Source organism: Callionymus lyra, chromosome 17, assembly GCF_982586985.1.
Source record: "Callionymus lyra chromosome 17, fCalLyr1.hap1.1, whole genome shotgun sequence".
In the NCBI taxonomy this organism is placed as follows: domain Eukaryota; kingdom Metazoa; phylum Chordata; class Actinopteri; order Syngnathiformes; family Callionymidae; genus Callionymus; species Callionymus lyra.
Window position 1 is genome coordinate 21,219,671 of NC_141834.1, and position 24,747 is coordinate 21,244,417.

The following is a 24,747-nucleotide window of genomic DNA, read 5'->3' on the forward strand; positions in this document are numbered from 1 at the left end:
GTAAGTAATGCTTATGGTGAGGAAGTCAGGTTTGGAGTTGTATTTTCGCACCGAACACAGACTAGGGAACTAATCGAAGCCTCAGAGTCAGAGCTGTTGATTACATTTTCAATTGATCACAGACCGTGTTTAAATCCACAATATTGAAAGATAAATGTTGCATCTATTGAATATTTTTCTTTAAAATATTTAAAGGAAAGCTTTTTTCAACTAACACAAAGAGCCTTGACAAAGGTGAGGCAGCTCGAACCCTGTCTACATTTAGCTCGTGACAACAGTACGTTCACAAATACTTGTATAAAGAACTTTAATACCCAAATCCACAAACTATTTTTTTAATTTTTTTTAAAGAAGATGTAGTTATTTAAGCCATTTTCAAAGTATTAACTAATATTTCCTTAAATAAGGTGTCAAAGTCAATGACACCAGTTACTGAAAAATCCAAATAGTTTGTATATTTATCTGATCATAGTTTTCTTTTATCCAATTCCTTTGATCATTTCAATGAAAGTTTCACACTGTGAAGATCTCTGTTCAATAGCTGGTGTTTACTATTATTTCAAAGCTGATCTAAAGCTCTTTATAGATCAAAACATGAACTTTAATCTGCTTCGATTTTGAGCCGAGCACCTGCCGGGGCCACATTAATGATTTGTCCGACTACCTTGTTGCCCCCGGGCCTTGCCTTTATATTAAAGATTAAATTCAAAACTGATGTTTTTAATGAACAAGTACTGGAGCACTCCCTGCTTTCAAACAGTATTTGTTAATAAAGTTACATGTAAATACTGTAGTGAATAAAGTTCTACCTAAAACAGTATTTTTCTCAATAGAATAACGAGTGTAACGGAGAAACTCAAAACTTTTTATTCCTAAAATAAAAGCGGTTCATCATGTGACACCAACTACGTGGTAAACAATATTTATGGGCACAGATTTCCTGCAAACACACAGAAAAAAGAAAAAAAAAAAACCTAACTCTCCGACTAAGACAGCATTTTAAGTAACCAGATGTGGTTCGGGATCAACTGTACATGTATTGGGAATATATCCGATGGACCAGGAGGAGGGTCAGCGGGGGGACTTCAGCGGATGGTCTTGGCGGGGCTCTTGAAGGTGGAGGCGGCCTGGAGCTGCAGCTGGTAGGCCATCGGGTGGATCTTGAAACCATATAACCTGGGAAGAGACGACCGTCAACAAAACCGTTCACGCCTCAGATGATCGACCGGAAAACCCACCTTGGCACGAACTGGTTGGCGGGCCGTTTGGGACGATACTCGGGGTGCACCATGAACAGCATGTGGGGGAACCCCGTCCCGAAGTAGGCGCCATCTGTGTGGTGGTGTCTGGAGGACTTGGGCGTGTACACGTCCATACATTTCGGGCAGTAGAGCTTCACCATCGCCTCTCCCGGAATATCTGACAGACCTGCGCACGAGACGAGACGGTTGAGGTCGGTCGTCCCCGTGAGAGGGGTCAGAGGTCAACTCACCGATGGGCAGCATGGGCTGGTTCTCGCAGTAGACCCTCGGGCAGTATCCGAAGTCTCCCTGTTGATACTTCTCCAGCTGTGGAGAACAGACGTGTGAGGTCACAGGTGAGGACGGAAAGGTGCGCCGGCGTCCTACCATCTGAGCGATGCCTCTGTTGGTCAGGATGTAGCGAGCGTGGATGAGGCCGTACAGCATCTCCGCCGCCTGCTCGATCAGGTCGCTCTGGTTCGGGTTGTCTTCGAGTTCCTCATCTGGAGGATCAAACGAGCGCGTTATTATTCGTGTCTCCCGTGTCACGGGGTTTCATTTCATGGCGTCACCTGGTTCCAGGTCCAGGATCATGTCCAGCGCCTGTCGATAGTGAGGGACCTGCTCGTTCAGACCCGTCAGGTTGAACTTGTCTTGGATGTAGTCCTCATCTACCTGTAACCATGGCAACAGAAGGGAAGCAATTAGTGGAGGACCAGAAGGCCACATTACAGAAGACGAGGAGGAGTTACATTTAGGAGCTTCTGTGCTGGAATATGTTAGATCATCTGAGATGTGACTGGGCAGCAGAGTTCTCTGGTGGGTTTCCAAGATCATAACAACTACACTTATTTTTTTTTAACATTTATATGAAATCCTTGAGACTCTATTAACCATTTGCTTGTTAGCAAAAGAACTCAAACTGATCTAATGGCATTTTCGTATTCATTTTTTTATATAATAGAACCAGGAACAGATGCATATACTTGATTCATCTTGAAGAGAGACGTTTAAAAACGGGTTACATTAACTGGAAATTGTCATTTAAAGAATTTGAAAACTCTTCTTCGTGCCTACCGTGTTACTCAGACAAGTTTCATAACAAATACTAAACTATTGCTGTAAATGACATTTTCAATCCTAGAAAAGTTGATAAATCGAAATGTAGTTAAGAATGAGCAGAGATTAGTTTTTAACTTGTAGTTAGCTTTAGATTATGTGAAAGGAACAGCACTAGACATCCCTATAGTGTTTTAAAATAATGTTGCTTTAACTGGTCTGACAAGAAATGTTGAAGATTCCTGGAGTATTCTGAATATTTCCTAGTTTGTTTGAGACGCAATGGTTAAACTTAAGTGTAGACACAAGTATTCAGAGTCCATTTGAAAATAATTGAACCAGAAATAAAACGAACCAATAGAAAGTAATGTGAGCAAATGTACTAGTTAGACAAACTACGGAGCAAAACCTCACACCGTGGATCAGGAAACATGGTCAGTTATGTCCAAACAAAAGAATCAGGTCAACATGATGATATCATCACATGATTTTTGTGTTGTTGACGAACAAACATTTTCTGTAATTGTTAAGTTCTTTAACCATTGGACGATATTAACGTATATTTTAAAGAGTAGGATAGGAGAAAAAACGACTATATGTAAGTATTTGTTCTTTTAAATCGTCATGTTTTGCCAGTGAATATGTGAACTTCCGAGAAATAATGTCACAATAATAAAATACTGATACCTTAACGTTTGTTTTTTAGAGACTATGTGATTTGTTTAAATGCCACACCAAGAGAGCAGGAAAACATCTTCATATATAAATTTATTAGTGTTAAAATAAAACATTATGGTATATTATATATGTGTGTCTTTACCTCGCAGAAGAACTCGTTTCCTCTGAGCCCACAGAACCAGGAGATCCAGGACACCTCCTCCGAGCTGCTCATGCTCCTGTCCGAACAAAGCACAACCACCCGCGGTACTGAAGCCAACGATTTGTGTTCAAACCCGTTATTTACGCACAAAATAACGACCAGAATTAAGATATTCGCCCGGAATCCCTGCTTTTATCGACCACGAAGGCCGGTTAGCTGAGCTAGCATGCTAGCTTTAGCTCAAATCGATACAGCCCAGATTTATCGAACTAACTGAGGAATTATTGTTGGACGTATAGTCAAGTGTGTTGAGATACTTATACTTCAAATAAACACGTACCTTTAGGTGAATCGACAACTATTTAAAGGAGAATTGCTCTTGCTAGCTTTCTAGCGCAACGACTGCTGCCTTTTCTTCGTTGCCGTCTCGCGGTGGGTAAACAGACGCGGTGCGCGTGCTCGCCCCCTACAGGACACGAGTCGCATCACCTGATGCTCAGGAGTGGACGCGCAACAAAGTGTGTGTTTTATGTAAGTATTTTATCGATTAATGTTAACGTCATAAAAATATAAAACATCAGGAGCTCGAAATGTTTGAGCGGGTGTCGCAGAAACTTATTATTATTATGTCGTTATCTGGTCAAGAAAACGTTGATAAAGTGAAGCAGATTATTCACCTGAAGCTAAATATTAGCTAAACATGCTAAATATTAGCTAAACATGCTAATATTTATCACTTTTCTTAAATTAAATGTTTTGTTTGAACGACTTTGACTTTAAAAGACTCGATTTAGAAACATTTCCGAGTAAAGGTTATGATGCAATGACTTCCCCAGATGAAACCACAGATTAAAATATATATATTTTAACAATAATAAACTAGAAACGTTGGTTTTAATTGACATTATTGAGTAACATCGATAAACTGACTGTTTTTAAAACTCACCAAAGAGTCACAAACTTCAGAAAAGCTTATTCATGTTTTGTAGTTTTCTTTTATAAACTATACTAAATATAACTTATTGTATCTCGCTTCACTTTTAAAAATCTGTCGTAGCATCATTTCTCACTTTTTAACGTGTCTCTTAAAAAATTGGTCCCTGGCTGTGAAATGTGCGTTAAAATAAAATGTCTTATTATTACTTAAAGCACATGTTTGTATCACAAACATTAACATATTGCTGGAAATAAAAAGCAAGATTTCATTTTTCCAAACACAAGTTTACTGTTTTCTGAAGCAGGATCACAGACATGAGGATTCAGGGCAGATCTGAGATGGCTTTTCGCGCCGGTGGACCACTTGGTGTTTCCTGGTCCTTCCCCATCTCTTCGAACATCAGGATCCTGAAGGAAAGAAGCCGTCATCGTCATCGTGGTTTTAATTAATTAATCAAATGATCCACATACTGCGACTGTTACAAAAGAAAGACCTCGTACAGAATTGAACATGATGGGAAAACTTGAATAACTAGAAAATGTGCATTTCCAGAAGAAAGTGCAGCGTGAAGCTGAGTCTGTAAACATCCCATAATAGAATTGAATCGAGTAAAACTGGAAGTAGTGGTGGAATAAGTAGTACAAGTAGTAGAAAAGTAAAAATAGTAGTGGAATAAGTAGTAAAAGTAGAAGTAGTAGAAAAGTAAAAGTAGTAGAATTAGTAGTAAAAGTATTGGAATTGGTAGTAAAAGGTATTGGAATTGGGGTTAAAAGTATTGGAATTAGTAGTAAAAGTAGAAGAATTAGAACTAGTAGTAAAAGTAGTGGAATTAGTAGTAAAAGTAGAAGTAGTAGAAAAGTAAAAGTAGTGGAATTAGTAGTAAAAGTAGAAGTAGTAGAAAAGTAAAAGTAGTGGAATTAGTAGTAAATGTAGAAGTAGTAGAAAAGTAAAAGTAGTATAATTAGTAGTAAAAGTAGAAGTAGTAGAAAGGTAAAAGTGGAATTAGTAGTAAAATTAGAAGTAGTAGAATTAGTAGTACAAGTAAAATTAGTGGTTGAATTAGTAGTAAATGTAGAAGTAGTAGAAAAAGTAGTAAAAGTAAAAGTAGTGGTTGAATTAGTAGTAAAAGTAGAAGTAGTAGAAAAGTAAAAGTAAAAGTAGTAGAAAAGTAGAAGTAGAAGTAGTAGAAAAGTAAAAGTAAAAGTAGTAGAAAAGTAAAAGTAAAAGTAAAAGTAGTAGAAAAGTAGAAGTAGAAGTAGTAGAAAAGTAAAAGTAGAAGTAGTAGAAAAGTAAAAGTAAAAGTAGTAGAAAAGTAGAAGTAGAAGTAGTAGAAAAGTAAAAGTAAAAGTAGTAGAAAAGTAAAAGTAAAAGTAAAAGTAGTAGGTCAAAGTGGAAGGAGTTGAAACAAGATTTTCCACATTGAAATGAATGGGGGAAAAAAGGTATAAAAGAAAGAGTGGGAGAGATAAAAGAGCTAGAGTTAGAACATATATATATCTATATCGTATCTATTAAAAATAATGTTATTTTCATTTTAACATATGACTTAGTGTTCCATCAAAACAATGCTTTGACTATAAAAGCACTCAGCGAGCGATAATCTCCGCCGATCCATGTTTTGATTCTGTTGGTGTTTAGTTCTGGTCTCACTCACATCCTAAGAATGCTGTTCTTCTTCCCCAGCATCATCTTCAGGAAGTCGGTGTACCCGAAGGTGTCCTTGGCCGCCCCCCCGCACACCTCCGCCATCATCTTCTTCAGCTCCAGGTGAGTCTTGGCCTGACCCAGTTTCTCCAGCATCCGCTTCAAGCCCATCACGTCTGACAATCATCAACCGTCAACAGCTGCGCCTCACGTTTATCTCGCGCTCGATTACCGATGTCTCCCTCGTCGTTGAGGTCAAACTCCATGTACTTCTCTGCGGAGAGGAACGATCAGTGACGAGTCCGAGTCTGGAGAGACAATCTTACTTTTGAAGGACTCCAGCTTGGAGCTCAGATCTTCGTCCTCCTCCGCGTACAGAGGGTCGGACAGAAACGCCTGCGAACCAGACGTTTATCCAACACGGTTTTGATTCTCGACCGTTTCTCACCTCATTGATGGCGTTGAGTTTTTCTTCCTGTTGAGACTTCAGGAGACCGAACGCTTTCCCGCCTTTAGAGAGTAAACCTGTGGATTATCTTCACGCTCCACGAGATGTTTGTTGGAGATAGAATGAGACGCACCTTGAGCTCTGGAGTCCATGTCTGACCCGACCCGTGAGCAACACTTGAGTCCGCTTCTGCAAACTCTTGTGAACAGGAAGTGAAGTCGCAGGTTTTTTTTCACGACGTTACTCTCAGTTCCTGTCTAGAGCGGTCATACGGGTCACACGGGTCGCACGGGTCAAACCGGTCCACAAGATGGTTCCTCTTAACGTCCAAATATTTTAAACATCTTATAAATGTGTTCAAGATTTAATATCTTTTTATTTATACAAATGTTGTGAACACCATAATCAAATTTATGAATCAAACGAATCAAGAATCAAAGTTTCTTCTGTGGATGTAAAAGAAACAGTTTGTTGACGTGAAAAAGTCTAATTATTAATTGATTAATAATCAACATGAAGTCAAAGCCCTTGAACAGCATGATGTTGGTGCAGCGTCTCGCTGTCACCACACGGGGGCGCAGTTGGTCATATAATAAGCTCACGTGAAAATACATTTGAAATACTAACGTTTTGTTAGAATAACTTTATATTTAGATCATTTTCAACTGTTTGTACGTTTTATCTTTCAATATCCTCTTCCATCCCTTTTATTTGTCAGTTTATAACTTTATATATTTTATATTTACTTTGATTTATTGCTTACTTTTTGTGTGTGTGTATCTGCGTGTGCCTGTGTTTGTGTGTGTGTTTATTTGCTGTTTCTGTGCGTGGTTTTTGTGTGCACGTATGTGTGTAAGTAAGTGTGTGCATGTGTGTCTGTGTTTTTTGTGTGTTTTTGTGTTCATGCGCGTGTGTTTGGTTGTAAATGTGTGTTAGTGTGCGTGCGCATGTGAATGTGTGCGTTTGTGCATATGTGTTCCTGTCCATGTGTGTGCGTGTGTGTTTATGCGGGTGTGTTTGTGTGTTTTTTGTGTGTTTGTGTTCATGCGTGTATGTTTGGTTGTAAATGTGTGTTTGTGTGCGTGCGCATGTGAATGTGTGCGTTTGTGCATATCTGTTTCTGTCCATGTGTGTGCGTGTGTGTGCATGTGTGTTTGTGTGTTTGTGTGTGCGCTTGTGATTGTGTGCATGGGTTTTTTGAGTGTGCATGTGTTTTCTGTCCGTGTGTGTTTATGCGTGTGTGTGCATGTGTGTGTGCTTTTGTAAATGTGTGCGTGTATTTTCGTGTGTGCAAGTTTGTTTATGCATGCGTGTGTGTTTGTGTGGGCCTGCGTGTTTATGTGTGTGTGTTTGTTAATTCTAACCCAAACAGTAAACTTTCAACATGTTTTTGTGTTTATTCGTCTAAAGTTGTTGTTTTTTCTAAACTTTGTTTAGTTTGAAAGCAAATGTCAATCAAAGTCACTCAAAGAATAAATGTTTCAAATACCATTTTGTTCAACTGAGGAAGTTAAACGTCTTGTTTTCGTCTCTTTTGATTCGCTTTCGTTTATTTATTAAATAATTCAAAGAAACTGTTACAGAACTTTTTAAAAACTGAAAACATGTAAAATATTTTCAAAATAAAACAATTGTTTGATAAACACGAATCAGAACATGGTCCTCTCTACGAGTCCTCGGGTCTCAGAACCGCTCTGACCCTGAAGCTCTTGACCTTCAGCACCACGCTGGCCACGCCCGTCAGGTCGGGCAGCGCCCCCTGCTGCTCCGGCAGGAACTGGAAGTCCCTCAGCAGGTGGGCGGTGAACAGGAAGAGCTCCATCTTGGCCACGCTCTCGCCCAGACACAGCCGAGCTCCTCCTCCGAACGGCACCAGAGATCGGACCGAGCCTCCGCCGTCCTGCAGGAAGCGTTCTGACACACGGACGGCGTTAGAAACTCCTCGTGGATCACAAGACCTTCACCTGGTGGATCTACCTGGTTTGAAAGAGTACGGGTCCGTCCAGGTCGCCGGGTCATGGTGGGCCCCGAACAGGTTCGGGATGATGACGGTGTTTTTGGGGATGAAGTAGCCGGCGAGACTGAGGTCCATATGGAAGTGGATCAGTTCATCAGAACATTGAATGATGGAATTAAACATTTTTTATTTAACAGAAATGTTTTTTTTTTTAAGCATTGGATTATTTTGTAATTATGTCATTCAATCATTTATATTTTGAAAGGTTTTTGGGAAAGAGTTATGTTAAAATGATATAAAATGATGTTTTTCAAATAAATTAATTTATTTTTACACAGATTTTAATATTCTAATTCCAATCATTAAAAAATATCTTCTTAATTCAATATGTCTTAATATGTACTCATTTAAATTCAATATTAAAATATTAGTACAGTATAATAGAGTCTCCAGACCAAACCAACAGAGCACAGAGATACTGGATCAAACTCTCAGCCAATCATGTGATGTGAAGACGATCATGTGACCACACATGGAAGGACTGGTGCGTCAATTCATCAAAGTTAGAGCGAGTGGATCGGTGCTCGATTGGATTAGTCTGGAAAAATGGCACCATTACACTATTATTCTATTGAATTAAAAGGCTAAAAATTTAGAATAAAATGTGTTTATATATATATATATATATATATATATATATATAAAACTTGAAAAATGTATTTTACATTATTTAATTTCATTATTATTACTGATTAAGTAGCTTGGTTTACATTTTTAATTAAGATAAATCAATTATAATTATACTGTAATATTTCAAACGTAAATTCACTCAATACTGTGATGCCTCTGATCTACTTCCATGGATCAAGATTAAAAGAATGAAACGAGAGTCTGATCTGGACCTGCTGTCTCTGACGGCTCGGTGTGGAACAGCCAGCGGGGCCACGGGCCTCAGACGTAGAACCTCGCTGATAAGGGCCCCCAGCACAGGAAGCTTGTGTCTGTCGCTGTATTTGGGGTACCGCCCCCCCGACACGGCACGAAGCTCCTCCCACACCATGGTCTGAACCTGCAGGAGGGGGGGGACACAAAGACGCTCAAAGGAACCATCACGCTTTCTAGAGGAAGCTGCTGGAGCCACTGTATCCTCTCGTCCTCAGTCGAGTTTAATGGCCCCACAGAAATGGAATAAAGATGGTGAAGAAAGATCGACTTAATTGTAAACAACGATGATACGAGTAGAATAGGATGTGAAAGACCAAACCTCTGGTCTGTGCACCAGGAAGGCGACGGTCCAGCTCAGCCAGGCCGCCGTGGTCTCCGTGCCCCCGATCAGAAGGTCCACGGTGGCCATGTGGACGTGGGTGTCGGTCAGCAGCTGCCGGAGGAAGACATCCTCTTAATGTCCACCTTAAAAAAACACTGACGGTTCAACACTCACCACGTCACTCTTGGTGCTCCGAAGCTCGTCCAGGCCTCGCAGGAAGTAGTCCGTGATGGTGTCCTCGCACTTCCTGTCCCCTGACTACGTTCAAAAACACCTTCATGGTCAGGAACAGAGCAGGGTGTTGGACTCACCTTGTAGCTGTTGAGGTGTTTCTCTATGATCTGGTCGCGTCTGGAAACTTCCTTCAGCAGCCGCGAGAACACGGGGTTGGGGAACCTCTTCAGGGACAGATAAGAAGATGGAACCAGGATCGAAGAAAAGGTCTGGACTCAGTGAGCGTTACTGACCCTGAGGAGGGGGAACGAGTCGAGCGCTGAGATCCAGGAGGACCCCCACAGACCCACGATCTCATTCAGGCAGCTGTGGAGCTGCTGCAGCTCAGTGGAGCTCTTGTCGTACTGTGGGGAGAAAACTATGTATCATATACTGTGATACTGTAGTAACAAGGATATATGTGTGGTATTGTCCAGTACTTGACTCTGGTGTTGTGATAGTGTAGTAACAAGTATATATGTGTAGTATTGTCCAGTACTTGACTCTGGTGTTGTGATAGTGTAGTAACAAGTATATATGTGTAGTATTGTCCAGTACTTGACTCTGGTGTTGTGATAGTGTAGTAACAAGTATATATGTGTAGTATTGTCCAGTACTTGACTCTGGTGTTGTGATAGTGTAGTAACAAGTATATATGTGTAGTATTGTCCAGTACTTGACTCTGGTGTTGTGATAGTGTAGTAACAAGTATATATGTGTAGTATTGTCCAGTACTTGACTCTGATGTTGTGATACTGTAGTAACAAGTATATATGTGTAGTATTGTCCAGTACTTGACTCTGGTGTTGTGATAGTGTAGTAACAAGTATATATGTGTAGTATTGTCCAGTACTTGACTCTGATGTTGTGATACTGTAGTAACAGTATATATGTGTAGTATTGTCCAGTACTTGACTCTGGTGTTGTGATAGTGTAGTAACAAGTATATATGTGTAGTATTGTCCAGTACCTGACTCTGGTGTTGTGATAGTGTAGTAACAAGTATATATATGTGTAGTATTGTCCAGTACTTGACTCTGGTGTTGTGATAGTGTAGTAACAAGTATATATGTGTAGTATTGTCCAGTACTTGACTCTGATGTTGTGATACTGTAGTAACAAGTATATATGTGTAGTATTGTCCAGTACTTGACTCTGGTGTTGTGATAGTGTAGTAACAAGTATATATGTGTAGTATTGTCCAGTACTTGACTCTGATGTTGTGATACTGTAGTAACAGTATATATGTGTAGTATTGTCCAGTACTTGACTCTGGTGTTGTGATAGTGTAGTAACAAGTATATATGTGTAGTATTGTCCAGTACTTGACTCTGGTGTTGTGATAGTGTAGTAACAAGTATATATGTGTAGTATTGTCCAGTACTTGACTCTGGTGTTGTGATAGTGTAGTAACAAGTATATATGTGTAGTATTGTCCAGTACTTGACTCTGATGTTGTGATACTGTAGTAACAAGTATATATATGTGTAGTATTGTCCAGTACTTGACTCTGGTGTTGTGATAGTGTAGTAACAAGTATATATGTGTAGTATTGTCCAGTACTTGACTCTGGTGTTGTGATAGTGTAGTAACAAGTATATATGTGTAGTATTGTCCAGTACTTGACTCTGGTGTTGTGATAGTGTAGTAACAAGTATATATATGTGTAGTATTGTCCAGTACTTGACTCTGGTGTTGTGATAGTGTAGTAACAAGTATATATATGTGTAGTATTGTCCAGTACTTGACTCTGGTGTTGTGATAGTGTAGTACCAAGTATATATATGTGTAGTATTGTCCAGTACTTGACTCTGGTGTTGTGATAGTGTAGTAACAAGTATATATATGTGTAGTATTGTCCAGTACTTGACTCTGGTGTTGTGATAGTGGAGTAACAAGTATATATGTGTATTATTGTCCAGTACTTGACTCTGGTGTTGTGATAGTGTAGTAACAAGTATATATGTGTAGTATTGTCCAGTACTTGACTCTGGTGTTGTGATAGTGTAGTAACAAGTATATATTCGTAGTATTGTCCAGTACTTGACTCTGGTGTTGTGATAGTGTAGTAACAAGTATATATTCATAGTATTGTCCAGTACTTGACTCTGGTGTTGTGATAGTGTAGTAACAAGTATATATATGTGTAGTATTGTCCAGTACTTGACTCTGGTGTTGTGATAGTGTAGTAACAAGTATATATATGTGTAGTATTGTCCAGTACTTGACTCTGGTGTTGTGATAGTGTAGTAACAAGTATATATATGTGTAGTATTGTCCAGTACTTGACTCTGGTGTTGTGATAGTGTAGTAACAAGTATATATATGTGTAGTATTGTCCAGTACATGACTCTGGTGTTGTGATAGTGTAGTAACAAGTATATATGTGTATTATTGTCCAGTACTTGACTCTGGTGTTGTGATAGTGTAGTAACAAGTATATATGTGTAGTATTGTCCAGTACTTGACTCTGGTGTTGTGATAGTGTAGTAACAAGTATATATTCGTAGTATTGTCCAGTACTTGACTCTGGTGTTGTGATAGTGTAGTAACAAGTATATATATGTGTAGTATTGTCCAGTACTTGACTCTGGTGTTGTGATAGTGTAGTAACAAGTATATATATGTAGTATTATCGAGTACTTGACTCTGGTGTTGTAGTATTTACAGATCACATGACTCTTGACAAAGTGGTAACTGCTTTCATTTGTTTTCAAACCAAAATACTTTCAAACATCAGCTTTAAAAGCTGCTGGAGTCACTGTATCCTCTCGTCCTCAGTCATCATTCTTCCTTTAGCTGCAGAGGACATAAAGACTGCTGCCATCTACAGGCCGGACATTTAATTGCAACACAAAATAAAATAAACGCTGTGAATATTAGCATGTTATTTTGAACGGAGACGGACTTCTTCATGATGTATCAGAAAACCCCCAAAACACACATGCACTAAAAACCCATGCATACACACATAAAACACACACACAAAAAAATCACTAACACTTCTCCAGAAACCTATAAAATTACTGTATTTTATGCACAGTTTATTTAAATATAAATAATGATTGGTGATAATTGGTCTTCATTTAGACCAATTATCTATACATTTGTTTTTACTGGGAACAATACTTTTTATACAGTTTATACAAAGACTAATTACTTTACTGAGCAAATTCTGTTGTAATCATTCATCGTGATCCTGCAAAGTTTTTTCTATCAACGGATGAAAAGCGAGTGTTAAACTATCGAGCTTCTATAATCGTACTGTTGATGAAAATCAACCCAGTACTATGAAAACAAGTACTGCGATATTAAAGCGTATTGATATTTTCTTACGCTGGTACAATCCATGCTCTTATGAAGCAGCTGCTACACAGAGAAACATTGAGTTTCCAACACAAACATGGAACCGCTGCCCTCAGCGCCGCCACACCAGGGGAGCGTCTTTTTTCTATCGCCTCGAAAAGACACTCACTTGTTTCCCGAACGCCAGCGTGGTGATGACGTTGCTGGCTGCTACCGTGAAGTCCTCGGAGAGGTCCACGGCACCACCTTCGTAGTCCAGCAGGACCTGCAGCAGCATCAATAGAAACATGGTCTCAGAAGAATTAGGCTCTTAGAAGAACTGTGGTCTCAGAAGAACTGTGGTCTCAGAATAACTATGGTCTCAGAAGAACTGTTGTCTCAGAAGAACTGTGGTCTCAATAGAACTATGGTCTCAGAATAACTGTGGTCTCAGAAGTTCTATGGTCTCAGAAGAACTATGGTCTCAGAAGTTCTATGGTCTCAGAAGAACTGTGGTCTCAGAAGAACTATGGTCTCAGAAGAACTGTTGTCTCAGAAGAACTGTGGTCTCAATATAACTATGGTCTCAGGAGAACTATGGTCTCAGAAGAACTGTGTTCTCAGAAGAACTATGGTCTCAGAAGAACTATGGTCTCAGAAGTTCTATGGTCCCAGAAGAATTGTGTTCTCAGAAGAACTGTGGTCTCAGAAGAACTGTGTTCTCAATAGAACTATGGTCTCAGGAGAACTATGGTCTCAGAAGAACTATGGTCTCAGGAGAACTATGGTCTCAGAAGAACTGTGTTCTCAGAAGAACTATGGTCTCAGAAGAACTATGGTCTCAGGAGAACTATGGTCTCAGAAGAACTGTGTTCTCAGAAGAACTATGGTCTCAGGAGAACTATGGTCTCAGAAGAACTATGGTCTCAGGAGAACTATGGTCTCAGAAGAACTGTGTTCTCAGAAGAACTATGGTCTCAGAAGAACTATGGTCTCAGAAGTTCTATGGTCCCAGAAGAACTGTGGTCTCAGAAGAACTGTGGTCTCAGAAGAATTATGGTCTCAGAAGAACTGTTGTCTCAGAAGAACTGTGGTCTCAATAGAACTATGGTCTCAGAAGAACTATGGTCTCAGAAGAACTGTGTTCTCAGAAGAACTATGGTCTCAGAAGAACTGTGGTCTCAGAAGAACTATGGTCTCAGAAGAACTATGGTCCCAGAAGAACTGTGGTCTCAGAAGAACTGTGGTCTCAATAGAACTATGGTCTCAGAAGAACTGTGGTCTCAGAAGAACTATGGTCCCAGAAGAACTATGGTCTTAGAAGAACTGTGGTCTCAATAGAACTATGGTCTCAGAAGAACTATGGTCTCAAAAGAACTATGGTCTCAGAAGAACTGTGGTCTCAGAAGAACTATGGTCCCAGAAGAACTATGGTCTTAGAAGAACTGTGGTCTCAATAGAACTATGGTCTCAGAAGAACTATGGTCTCAGAAGAACTATGGTCTTAGAAGAACTGTGGTCTCAATAGAACTATGGTCTCAGAAGAACTGTGGTCTCAGAAGAACTATGGTCCCAGAAGAACTATGGTCTCAGAAGAACTGTGGTCTCAATAGAACTATGGTCTCAGAAGAACTATGGTCTCAGAAGAACTATGGTCTCAGAAGAACTGTGGTCTCAATAGAACTATGGTCTCAGAAGAACTGTGGTCTCAGAAGAACTATGGTCCCAGAAGAACTATGGTCTTAGAAGAACTATGGTCTCAGAAGAACTATGGTCTTAGAAGAACTATGGTCCCAGAAGAACTATGGTCTCAGAAGAACTATGGTCTCAGAAGAACTGTGGTCTCAGAAGAACTATGGTCCCAGAAGAACTATGGTCTTAGAAGAACTATGGTCTCAGAAGAACTCTCCCCTTAAAAGATAATTCAAAAATAGTTGAAGCTGTTTTTCTCACATTCAAACCATTTCTTTGGTCCAAATCTTTTTAATGATAAAGATTCATGATTTAAGTAATTATGTCCTGAAGATGAAAACTTGTTTTCCTCTAAATGGCTGAACTGTCGCCGACACCAGGTCCAGTTCTCTCTGGATACTGACCCAGTGACACCTTTACCTTCCTCAGATGATCCGCCTGCTGCTCGATCACGCCGTGAAGCGACTGTTGGCAGCTTCTCTGCAGAGCTCCGTGAACCAGACGCCGGTGTGTCCTCCACTCCTCGTTGTAGTCGCCCAGAGAGATGGAGCGTCCTCCTCCGGACACGATGTCACCTGCTCCAGGTGAGCAGAAGAACTTGTTAAAAAACCTCCAACGGTTAGAATAACACGTTCGTTCACCCGTGTACGAGATCGGCCTCCCGGCGAAGTCGGACCATTTTTTGACCAAAGCTTCTCTGATGACTTCGGTGCTGTTGAGAACCACCAGGTCTGGAGGAAGAATCTCAATTGAAAAAATGCTTCATCAGAATCAAAATATCAAATATGTTGCACAAAAAAGGTTTATTCATTCCCTCCAAAAATGTTTTGAACCCTTAAATTTGACCCAAAAAAGAGAATAAAACTTGAGCAACGGAAATCGGAATCTAATGATATTTTGGATTTTAAATTTTTTTTTACGTAAAAGAAGGAAAGAAACAAATAAAATACGAAAATGTTAAAGTAGTTTGATCTTAAACTTTCATCTTCAACATTTTTTGGGCAAAATTTAGACCAAAAAACATTTGTTTTTCCGATTTGAATGGCATTTTTGCACACATTCAAAACTTTATTTTTACACAAAAGACACCTCGGTCTATTTATTCTTTTTTCATGTAAGAATGTATGTAATGTTATATATTTTCAATATATTTTCATTTTTAAACATTTTTATTATTAACAATCCAATCGTCTTTCAGATTTAAAACCTTTTATAATAATTAAAAACCCTGATTTTCTTTCAATTATTTCTTCAGATTTTAAATTGTATTTACATTTCTTTTATATCTCATTGCATTTTTTATTTTATTTTATTTTATTTTGGTATGTGATCATTTTTAAAACATTTTATATTTGATTAAAAACCTTGATTTTCTTTAAATTATTCATTAAAATTGTAAATAGTATTTACATTTATTTTAAATATATATATTTTTTCTTTTCTTTTTTTTTTTGATATGTGTTCATTTTTAAAGCCTTTTATATTAGATTAAAAACCCTGATTTTCACTAAATTATTCTTCAGATTTAAAAAGTTTTTACATTTCTTTTATATTTTATTACATTTTTTTTTTAATTTTGATGTGTTTCATTTTTAAAACCTTTCTTTCATTGAAAAACATTGAGATTATTATTCTTTGTTCTCTTATCCATCTTCACTTAGCGACGAACTCCTCGACATTACTTGTGTTTCCACATCGCAGCTGGTAGATGTGTCCGTAGCGTCGAGCCAGGTGTGTCAGGTGACGCGGCAGGTGCTCGTGCGTCATCTCCAGCATGTTCCCGATGATGAGGCGAGCAGGAGGTCCGGGCAGCGCCAGCGCCGGGCGGCCGCACAAGAACCGAGTCAGACGCTCTACGAAACTAGTCTTGACTGGTAGAGAGAGAGACAGAAGCAGGAAGTCGGGAGGTCTAGAGAGAACATTCCAGAAACCAAACCTGTTTTCCGTCCTTCATCGTCGCCTCGTGGAGCCGAGAGAAGGTACGTCAGCAGCAGCAGGAAGAGGAGAAGAAGAAGTCCAGCTGAGAGCGACAAAACCTCCATCGTTGTTAAGGCGCATCGAAAGCAGCTCAACGACTCTCTCTGGTTTATAGTCGCTCTCTGAGCTCCACCCCGTGTGAACCCCGGGCGATCAAGGTTAAGACAATATTGTGTCTCCATGTAACAAATGTTGGAGCAGATAAGCAGAAGGTCACGACAACACGGCAGCTCAAGGCAACGGTTTGAAAAGCCACGTTTATTTCCAAGAGAGTGAGACAGTGCATCGTTCATTATTGCAGTAGTAGTGAGGCGGCGGCTTCCCAGATGACTTGACTCCTCGACGACGGGGACATGTGGTCGGAAACATGCAGCATCTTCAGGGGGGTTCCTCGGGGAGCTCGAGGTCTGAGATGTGAGGAGGGTCCTGTGGGGGGTTCAGCCCAGGGTGGCGGGCGAGAACCTGGACGGCCTGAACTTCATCTCGGTGAAGGGGATCGATGAGTCTTTGCCTTTCCAGTCGATCCAGACCACGCCCTGCATCGGAGAAGAATTGTCGTCATGAAAGGGTTTAAGATGCATTTGGATTAACTAGGTTAACCCCCTTTTTTCTGACTCTCCCCAAAAGCCACGTCGCCAGGTCTAGGAGCAGAGAATGGGGGTCGGACCAGTGTTACATGAGTTTACTTTGACCTTCCAATCGTTCACTGGGTCAGTTGATATGAATGTTCTTACAGTCCTGATACTTTCTGGTTCTTCCCCAAAAACCGTCACATAACTAAAGGGGTAAATCTAGTCCAGGGGTGGGCAAACCGGTCCTCAAAGGGCCGGGACGATGCAGGTTTTTGTTCAAACCGATCGAGAATGTACAGTTTAACCAATGAGGTTTAAACCAGACTGACAATCAACTGATTACACTCCTAAGACTCCTGATTGGTCAAAAGGTGTCGTCTTGATAAGTTGGAACAAAAACCTACACCCACTTGAGGACCGGGTTCGCCCTCCTCTGATCTAGTCCATTTGCAAGATTGTGAGATCTAGTCGTACCTGATTGTCCAGGTCGCTGCCATAAAGACCGTTGAGGTTGGTTTTATAGCAGTTTTTGTACCACCATCCTCCCATGTAGGCCTTCGCGCAGTGGATCCCCAGTGAGTCCGTGTCTTTGTCTCGCGACGAGAACGGCCGTCCGTTATGGTACCTCATGGAGTCGCCTGGAGAGCACAACAGCCAGTGAAGAACGAGCGTCACATGCACACAGCTGACGTGCACGGTTTCTCACCTGCAGTTCCCGTGTATCCCGACACCACCAGGGTATAGTACCTCTCTTCAGAGTCCACGGAGAAGTTGGCGTAGTGAGCGAAAGCGCTGTCGTTTCCAGACCGCATGTCCACCCTCAGACTCACAGGCCCGATGGTGGTCAGGTTGTGCAGCGGCTCGTTTCCTATTTGCGGGAAGGGAAAAAAAATGAATGAATGAAACGGACTGTCGAGGGCGATCCAAACCCAGAACCATGAGAGCGGCGACTGTACCGAGCCAGAATTCTTCGCTTAGGTTTCCAAAGCCAGTGCGGTATTCACTCCAGCTCCTGTAGAAGTCTGTCTTTCCATTCATTCTCCGCTGGAATACCTGGGAAACACAGCGGATGTTTGAGCCGTGAAGCTACAGATCTTTCATCTCCTAGGGTTCGGTTCTCACCGTCCATCCGCCGCCATCGGTCTCCATGTCGCAGTACACTCTCACCGCCGGTCCGTCCTTGCCTTGAGGGTAGACGTCGACCTCGCCCGACTGCAGGGCGCCGTTCAGAAGCTCCTGCGAGCAGTCGGTGGGGAACGGAAAACGTACCTTCCCTTCATGGTAGACACCAGACGACAGTCATGTGGACGGTGCTCGGGATTGTAGCGTCACATACCTGTGATGAACTCCGTGGTGACGATGGATGTGTAGCGGCCGTCGCGCTCGCCCTGCACCAGGACCATGTAGCGCGACATGGGGATGAGCCCGGACAGCGTGTATTCTGTCACGGTTGAATCCAGGACCACCTCCTGTTAGATTGAAAACATGGTAGACTTTGTAGAAGTTCTTTCACTCAATGTAAGATGCCTATGAACATACCCTTGTTTCCTCTCCTGCTACTTGGTAGATGATTCTGTAGCTGTGGTACACGACTGTGGTTTTCCAGACGATGAGCGCGGAGCGAGCTCCCACCTCACTGGCCTTGACCACTGATACGTAAAGCACATCGATACACACTTTTAACAACACAATCACACAGTTGTTGGGCCGTCTATAGCTTTAAGAAGTTTGTTTTTTCTTAGTTTGAAATTGATGTTCTCAATGGTCTGATGGAAGTTTTTCTTGGTCAGACGAGCCCTTCGTCCACACAATGCCGACTTTTAAATCCACGAAAACTTTTTTTTAAGTACCTGGATCAGATTTGAAATCTATCTACATCTGTGGACCAGTAGCTCCGCCTCTCCATTGAATTTCCCGATTTCGAAACTCTTTAATGTCTGTGTTAAGTTAAAAAAAAGTGCATTTTTGTGTGGACACGCCTTTAAATAGTCATTTAGAAATGTTAACGTATATTAAAAACGAACACAAAAGTACTTAACTTCCTCCTCTTCGGGTTTTGCTATTTAGGGAATAGTCCATTCCTGGGCAATAATTCTCAGCATAATGCACTTTTTTTTACTTTCAGGCTTCGTACCACTTTGATTATGGTGTCACCGGTCAGTGTTTCAGTGATGTGTGTGTGTGTGGCTGATGTTGTTGTTGTCTTTGTTTCATGTCTGTTTTCTTTGCTGTTCTGTCTTTTGTCCCTGTTAAATGTTTTTAACATGCTGTGGGATCAATATATTCTGATCTAATTTAAACTAACAAGTTAAGATTCAAGTTTTCCGAAACTAACCTTGCAAATATTTACCTTTAATAAGTAAAACAGAGGCTGTTTAAGAAGAGTTACTTATCGGACGTTCTAAGATAAGTGTGATGAGTTTAAACTGTGTAAAATCTGGGCTTGAGATTGATGCAGATTTTGCTGTTTTTCCCGGCGAATCACTCACCGTTGGCCGTTGTAAAAGTCGTGGAAACGACTGCGCTCTGAAGGCTGTCCTTCTGGCTCATGACTTTGACGGTGTACAGGGTTCCTCTCTGCAGGCCCCTCAGCTGGTGCTCCACAGAGTTCCCAGAGAGCATCACGGTCACAGTCACGTTTGGAGCTGAGAGACGAGAGACGTCATTGTCACGAACAACAATGATATTCTACATTCATTCCCACTCACTCTTGGAGGACTCGTAGGTGACGATGAACCGGTCCACCTTCCCCAGGCTCGGCGTCCACTGCAGCACGGCCTTGGTGTCGGTCACGTTGACGGCCTGGAGGTGCGTGGGCGGAGCCGGCACCGTCGTGATGAGCGAGGCGAGGACGTCGCTCTGGGCTCGACCGAGAGTCGACGATACCGTGATGATGTAGGACGTTCCGGCCGCCATCTTGGACAGGACCACATAAGACTGATGGCCGCCGATGATCACCGATCGGGTTTCCCCTGGTCGGAGGAGAAGTCACAAACATACAAGTTGTTTATTTCAATAGCGACGTTTATACAAACATATTCAAAGACATTTTTCCACCGACCTGTGACGATGTGTGTGTAGGTGACTCTGAAGCCAGTGAAGGGCCCCTTCGGTTTGGTCCAGGTGACCGTGAGTGAAGACTCCGTTACGTTGCTGAAAACCATCTCAGTGGCCGGCTCCGGACCTGAAAAGCGAACCAAGATCTCAAATAAACGGTTGATCTCACGAGGCGTGTTAGCTTCGTACCTGTGGTTGCGATAGCTCTGTGAATCTTGGATCTTCTCTCAGCAGTATGTCCGTAGATAAAGATGACGTAACGTGTGTTTGCGAGAAGGTTGCTGAACTCAACGAAGTGTACGTTGCCCAGGACCACCATAGTGACCCTGCTGTTTCCTGCTTTGCTGACTTTCTTTGTCGAGCCGCTGATCTCCACGTTCGTCTGGACTTCAGTTTTGGTCTCGAATTCAAACTCCTCCTGCTCGTCCTCGACGCCTCCGGTCCTGGACTCTTTCCTGATCACCGTGAAGTTCTTGAACATCCCCGGCGGTGCCGACCACGTGACGGTGAAGCTGTGACTCGAGATGTTGTCCACCTTCACGGAACCCAGCCCCGATCCGCCCGTCCTCTTGTTCACAGCGGCTTGTGTCGTGGTCTTGTCAACTCGAGTCTCCTCTGCCGTCGAGGCGATGGATTCGTCTACTTTGCTGTGAGGTCTCGAAGGGCTTCCTCCGGTTACGATCTTCGCCGTGTTTCTCTCCGTGACGCTTTCTTTTTTCACCGGTTTGGATGCGGTCGACTGTGTCACGATCTCCTCTGTCGGCACCGACTGTTCCACGTCTTTTCCTGCCACGGTTTTGTCGGTGGTCTTGGTGACGACGCTCACGGTTTTAATCCCCGTTTTCACCACAACACTCTGAGTTACGTTAGCGTGAGGCTCGTCTCTCAGGTGGTCAGATTTAGCGTACGTCTTACTCACGGTTGTGTTCTTAACGACCTTTACGCTCGTTATCGGGGTCACCTTTTTGGGGGCGGATGTCGTCGTTTTACCTTTGCGCACCTCCTGTTCTTTCTGAGCGTCGTTCCCTGTCGGTACAACTGTCTTTGTCCCATTTCTAGAGATGGTTTTGTTCTCCAAGGTGTCTGGCTTGGTTGGCTTCTTCTCAGGACTGGCTCTAGCAGAAGTTGTGTCCTTGGATTTGGCGTCAGTCTCTTTGGCGTCAGTTCCTTTCTTTTGGTCCTTCTTCTCCACCGTTTGCTCTACTTTTGTAGATTTCTCCTGCACTGTGTTCTTGACGGCGGTGGTTTCTTTGGTTACTTTCTGGACTGCTGTTTCGGATTTGTTTTTTTCTTTGACCACTTCTGGAATCACAGGAATCAAACGATAAGTGATATGAAATAGAATTTAAGTTTCTAGTAGTAGAATAAAGAGATGAGGAATCTCTCGGCAGTCGACTCGTCCGAGCAGGTAAGGTAATACACTAGTTTTAAGACTCAATTAACGATCTTGACGGCTTCTGCAGTACAACCTTGCTGGGTTAGTACAAGCAACTCCGAAAAAAAGGCGTTACGGTCTTACTTTTACTGCAGTCTGCTCCAGGCTTACACTTGCTACAGTCGTGACCCATGAACCCCGGCTGACAGATGCATCTCCCCTTCTCGCACTCGCCATTTCCACTGCAGTCGTTTGCGCAGCTGCCGGAGCAGGAACCTGGAAACATTCAACTGGTTATAACCGGAGAGCTAAGGTGTTGAGAAAAGAAGAAAAATGTGGACCAACATTTATCCTTAAAAGACGCCATTTCTCGCTCCAGACGGGCCACGCGCTCCTTCAACGCCGACATCTCGTCGTCGCAGTTCCCTGAGCACGCCCCGGGCATCAGGCTGATCTTGTGCGTCATCACCAGAGGTGACCCTGGTTTTATCATCACCTCCTGCTCCTTCGATCTGCTCGACTCACAGTCGTCCGCGATGACCACCTTGATCGGTTGTACGGGAGCAGGGTTGGCTTTGGCGGTGGCGGCGGACGAGTCGGCGGGATCTTTCTCAGCCGGGGCCGCCGTGGTTTTCACGGGTGTCGACCCCACGGTGGGAGCTACCGTGGGCGCGGACTTGTGTTTGGTGTCGGGCGAGGACGGAGGTTTTACGACGACGGTCTGATTGACGGAAGCCGTCGGCTTGTTTTTGGCGGTTTTACCGCCGGTGGCAGAAGGAGCCGCCTTCGGTCTGACAGCCTTACCATCGCCAGAGGGTGTTGTCTTCACCGTCACCGTTTGATTCACCGTGGGTTGGAATTTGTTGGTTTTAGTCGCACCGACAATCTTGGAAGATCCTGACTGGACGTTCGAAGAGTTTCCTCGTTTGTCTTTCGTGACTTTAGCGTCGTTGGTCTGCGGAGACTTCACGACGAGCGTCTGATTGACCGCGGCCACCGCGGCTTTTCTAGCCGTCGTGGGAACAGCGGTGCTGGACCTAACGGGCGTGGACGGCGTCGTCCGGATGACGGTTTGATTGAGCTTGACTTTGGCCAGAGGTTTCTGAGGGGCCGGTGGAGGGGCCGGAGCCGTCTGGTTGACCAGCTTCAGCGTGGGTTTGATGGGCTGTTTGGCAGGGGCCGAGCTGGTCTTGGGTTTGGAGAGGGTCAGGACGGTGTTGGGTTTGGCCGGGTCGCTCCCTGTCGAGTTTCTCTTCTCCCCGGTGGTGGTTTGGGAGGAGGAGAGAGCGGTGAGGAGGAGGAGAAGCCCGAGAGTGAACAGCATGTTGAGTCAGCGGTTGCGGTTTTTCCTTCAGGCGTCGTTTCTTTGCGCTCGTTTTGTAAATTGAACTTGACCTGAAACACACATTTAGTTTAGCTCAGTGCATTCTCTTCATTCTTAAAAAAAACAAACAACAGTTTAATCACATTTCTTTTAAACATCCCTCGATCTTTTTTATCATTTAAGACATTTTTTAGCATTTGAAAAAACATGAATAACAAGAGCGTGGTGTGACATCAAGTGTCTACACACACACAAGCAAGAACGATGGTTGTTCTGCACCACAGAGAGTGACGCTGGATCCAGATGGAACTTTTAATCTTGAAAAATGATTTGAAAATGTTTAACCACTTTAAAAAAAAAGGTATTTTGTTGAAAAACAATCGCATTATTTAGACCCAGGGGCCACACGAGTATGAATGTGGCCCTCATGATGTCACAGTAAAACAATAAATATTATTTTACTCAAATAAAAGTAAATCAAACAAAAAGAAATATATTTTAAAATGAGTCTAAATGTATGTATTTCTAAAACAAATTGAAAAGTGTAGGTTTTGAGATAAATATCAAAATAAAGAAAACATTTTTTCAAGTGTTTTCTTTTCCCCAATTCTTACTTATTATTATATTTAATTTGATAAAAACGTAAAGTCGTCTCATTCTAGGGAATTCAATCTGCGACCTCTGACCTCCTCGGCAGCTGCAAATATGAGGGAAAATAAATAAATAAATCCCTCTATGATGGACATAAATCAAGCTTTAATGAGCTCCACTCTTCAGGAAGGAAGAAGGCGACTCCAGCGGTCTCAGGGGTCCGAGAGACAGAGTCTCACTGTATGGACGCGAGACACTGTATGTCTTTCATTAAACACAAGTTACGTAAACGTCTGCAGCCGCGACTAGAATCAATATGTCCAGGCAGCACTTTTAATGCACAGTCTTAACAGACGGAGCTTTGTGCAACTTTGTTTTTGTTATATATATTTATTATTGATCGTTTCTTTAAGTCCAAACGTGTGCAGGAGATTAAACAGTAACTTAATGATTCAAATATATTCAAGAACACATTATATTGTTAAAAAACTCACCTGACGTTGACTCAGTTCGGTCGGGTCTGGACCTCCATTGAAGTGGAAACTATAATTCTTGCTGGTATGATCTGGGAGGAAGGAGGTGAGAGGACGGGTCGCCACTAGAAAGGAGGCGAGCGATGGATCCCCGGCTACTTAAGAGACGACCCCCCCCCAACCCTCCCGCCCCCCTAACCTCAGGGTACTCCGCCCCCCCCCCCTCCAGTGGTCCCACTCGCTCGACCACCTCGGAAAACATTTGCACAAAGAACTTTTTTAAACGTTGATTCTGTTTGATTCAAACGTCCTTGGATGTTGATATCAATGATGTCGACAGGTTTTATCAACTCGTCAGTCATGAAACATGAAGGAATCATGAAGGTGCAATAACTACGTCCGATGATTTCATTCTTGAATATGTGAATTTCTCGAGGTTATTGAACACATTAATGTCTTTGTCAGTGACCGGGTTGTTATAAACTGACATCCTGTCCATTTTATGATCTTTAATTAATGTAAAAATACATCAAAACGTCCATTAGTTCAAGAAGTGTGAAGAAAGGCAGGAGTGTCTTTGTAAACCTACTTTGATTTCTGACCAAGAACATTTACATTTTAATGAATAAATTGACTTTTTCTAAACAAAATTTCCATAAATAACATTATGAGACTGAAACCATTGCAACTATATCATTCATTCATTCATTCATTTTCTATCGCTTTATCCCTTGTGGGGGTCGCGGGGAGTCTGGAGTCTATCCCAGTGTCATAGGGCGAGAGGCAGGGGACACCCTGGACAGGACGCCAGTCTG

The 24,747-nt window shown here is 42.2% G+C and overlaps 4 protein-coding genes across 4 annotated transcripts; all 4 read right to left on the minus strand.

The window, feature by feature from the left end:
• Positions 1 to 851: 851 nt before the first annotated feature.
• LOC148062997 (casein kinase II subunit beta) lies at positions 852 to 3,582 on the minus strand. Its single transcript, XM_087778917.1, has 7 exons — positions 3,461 to 3,582; positions 3,121 to 3,196; positions 1,814 to 1,916; positions 1,629 to 1,744; positions 1,493 to 1,568; positions 1,239 to 1,428; positions 852 to 1,176 (listed from the first exon to the last, which is right to left on the minus strand). The coding sequence occupies exons 2-7, from the start codon at positions 3,190 to 3,192 to the stop codon at positions 1,086 to 1,088; spliced, it is 648 nt and encodes a 215-aa protein (XP_087635043.1). The 5' UTR covers positions 3,193 to 3,196; positions 3,461 to 3,582; the 3' UTR covers positions 852 to 1,085.
• A 738-nt stretch (positions 3,583 to 4,320) lies between these two features.
• Positions 4,321 to 6,444, minus strand: LOC148062998 (allograft inflammatory factor 1-like). Its single transcript, XM_087812320.1, has 6 exons — positions 6,283 to 6,444; positions 6,150 to 6,211; positions 6,028 to 6,097; positions 5,934 to 5,975; positions 5,712 to 5,877; positions 4,321 to 4,464 (listed from the first exon to the last, which is right to left on the minus strand). The coding sequence occupies exons 1-6, from the start codon at positions 6,299 to 6,301 to the stop codon at positions 4,380 to 4,382; spliced, it is 444 nt and encodes a 147-aa protein (XP_087668446.1). The 5' UTR covers positions 6,302 to 6,444; the 3' UTR covers positions 4,321 to 4,379.
• A 1,088-nt stretch (positions 6,445 to 7,532) lies between these two features.
• Positions 7,533 to 16,604, minus strand: cyp21a2 (cytochrome P450, family 21, subfamily A, polypeptide 2). The gene is made up of 12 exons (XM_087812319.1): positions 16,500 to 16,604; positions 16,246 to 16,434; positions 15,205 to 15,294; positions 14,984 to 15,138; positions 13,062 to 13,157; positions 9,841 to 9,951; positions 9,685 to 9,771; positions 9,548 to 9,631; positions 9,371 to 9,484; positions 9,009 to 9,175; positions 8,127 to 8,230; positions 7,533 to 8,063 (listed from the first exon to the last, which is right to left on the minus strand). The coding sequence occupies exons 2-12, from the start codon at positions 16,337 to 16,339 to the stop codon at positions 7,816 to 7,818; spliced, it is 1,350 nt and encodes a 449-aa protein (XP_087668445.1). The 5' UTR covers positions 16,340 to 16,434; positions 16,500 to 16,604; the 3' UTR covers positions 7,533 to 7,815.
• A 194-nt stretch (positions 16,605 to 16,798) lies between these two features.
• tnxba (tenascin XBa) lies at positions 16,799 to 24,054 on the minus strand. The gene is made up of 14 exons (XM_087778798.1): positions 23,954 to 24,054; positions 21,890 to 22,939; positions 21,689 to 21,820; positions 20,359 to 21,471; positions 20,174 to 20,296; positions 19,821 to 20,084; positions 19,602 to 19,757; positions 18,652 to 18,761; positions 18,449 to 18,581; positions 18,235 to 18,386; positions 18,069 to 18,165; positions 17,819 to 17,980; positions 17,587 to 17,750; positions 16,799 to 17,076 (listed from the first exon to the last, which is right to left on the minus strand). Exons 2-14 carry the CDS (start codon positions 22,866 to 22,868, stop codon positions 16,978 to 16,980), a joined length of 3,684 nt encoding a protein of 1,227 aa, XP_087634924.1. The 5' UTR covers positions 22,869 to 22,939; positions 23,954 to 24,054; the 3' UTR covers positions 16,799 to 16,977.
• Positions 24,055 to 24,747: the final 693 nt, after the last annotated feature.

Excerpts from the sequence above, each read along its gene's own strand:
- LOC148062997 (XM_087778917.1), bottom strand. The coding sequence starts at position 3,192 with ATGAGCAGCTCGGAGGAGGTGTCCTGGATCTCCTGGTTCTGTGGGCTC. Across the intron at positions 1,745-1,813 it reads GATCCTGGACCTGGAACCAG|ATGAGGAACTCGAAGACAAC; the intron begins GTGACGCCATGA and ends TTGATCCTCCAG. Across the intron at positions 1,569-1,628 it reads ACAGAGGCATCGCTCAGATG|CTGGAGAAGTATCAACAGGG; the intron begins GTAGGACGCCGG and ends TGTTCTCCACAG.
- LOC148062998 (XM_087812320.1), bottom strand. Across the intron at positions 6,098-6,149 it reads AACTCAACGCCATCAATGAG|GCGTTTCTGTCCGACCCTCT; the intron begins GTGAGAAACGGT and ends TCTGGTTCGCAG. Across the intron at positions 4,465-5,711 it reads AAGAACAGCATTCTTAGGAT|GATCCTGATGTTCGAAGAGA; the intron begins GTGAGTGAGACC and ends TCTTTCCTTCAG.
- tnxba (XM_087778798.1), bottom strand. The coding sequence starts at position 22,868 with ATGCTGTTCACTCTCGGGCTTCTCCTCCTCCTCACCGCTCTCTCCTCC. Across the intron at positions 21,821-21,889 it reads GGCGTCTTTTAAGGATAAAT|GTTCCTGCTCCGGCAGCTGC; the intron begins GTTGGTCCACAT and ends GAATGTTTCCAG. Across the intron at positions 17,751-17,818 it reads GGGATACACGGGAACTGCAG|GCGACTCCATGAGGTACCAT; the intron begins GTGAGAAACCGT and ends TGTGCTCTCCAG.
- cyp21a2 (XM_087812319.1), bottom strand. The coding sequence starts at position 16,339 with ATGCTGGAGATGACGCACGAGCACCTGCCGCGTCACCTGACACACCTG. Across the intron at positions 9,772-9,840 it reads ACTCGTTCCCCCTCCTCAGG|AGGTTCCCCAACCCCGTGTT; the intron begins GTCAGTAACGCT and ends CTGTCCCTGAAG. Across the intron at positions 9,485-9,547 it reads GGAGCACCAAGAGTGACGTG|CTGCTGACCGACACCCACGT; the intron begins GTGAGTGTTGAA and ends TTCCTCCGGCAG.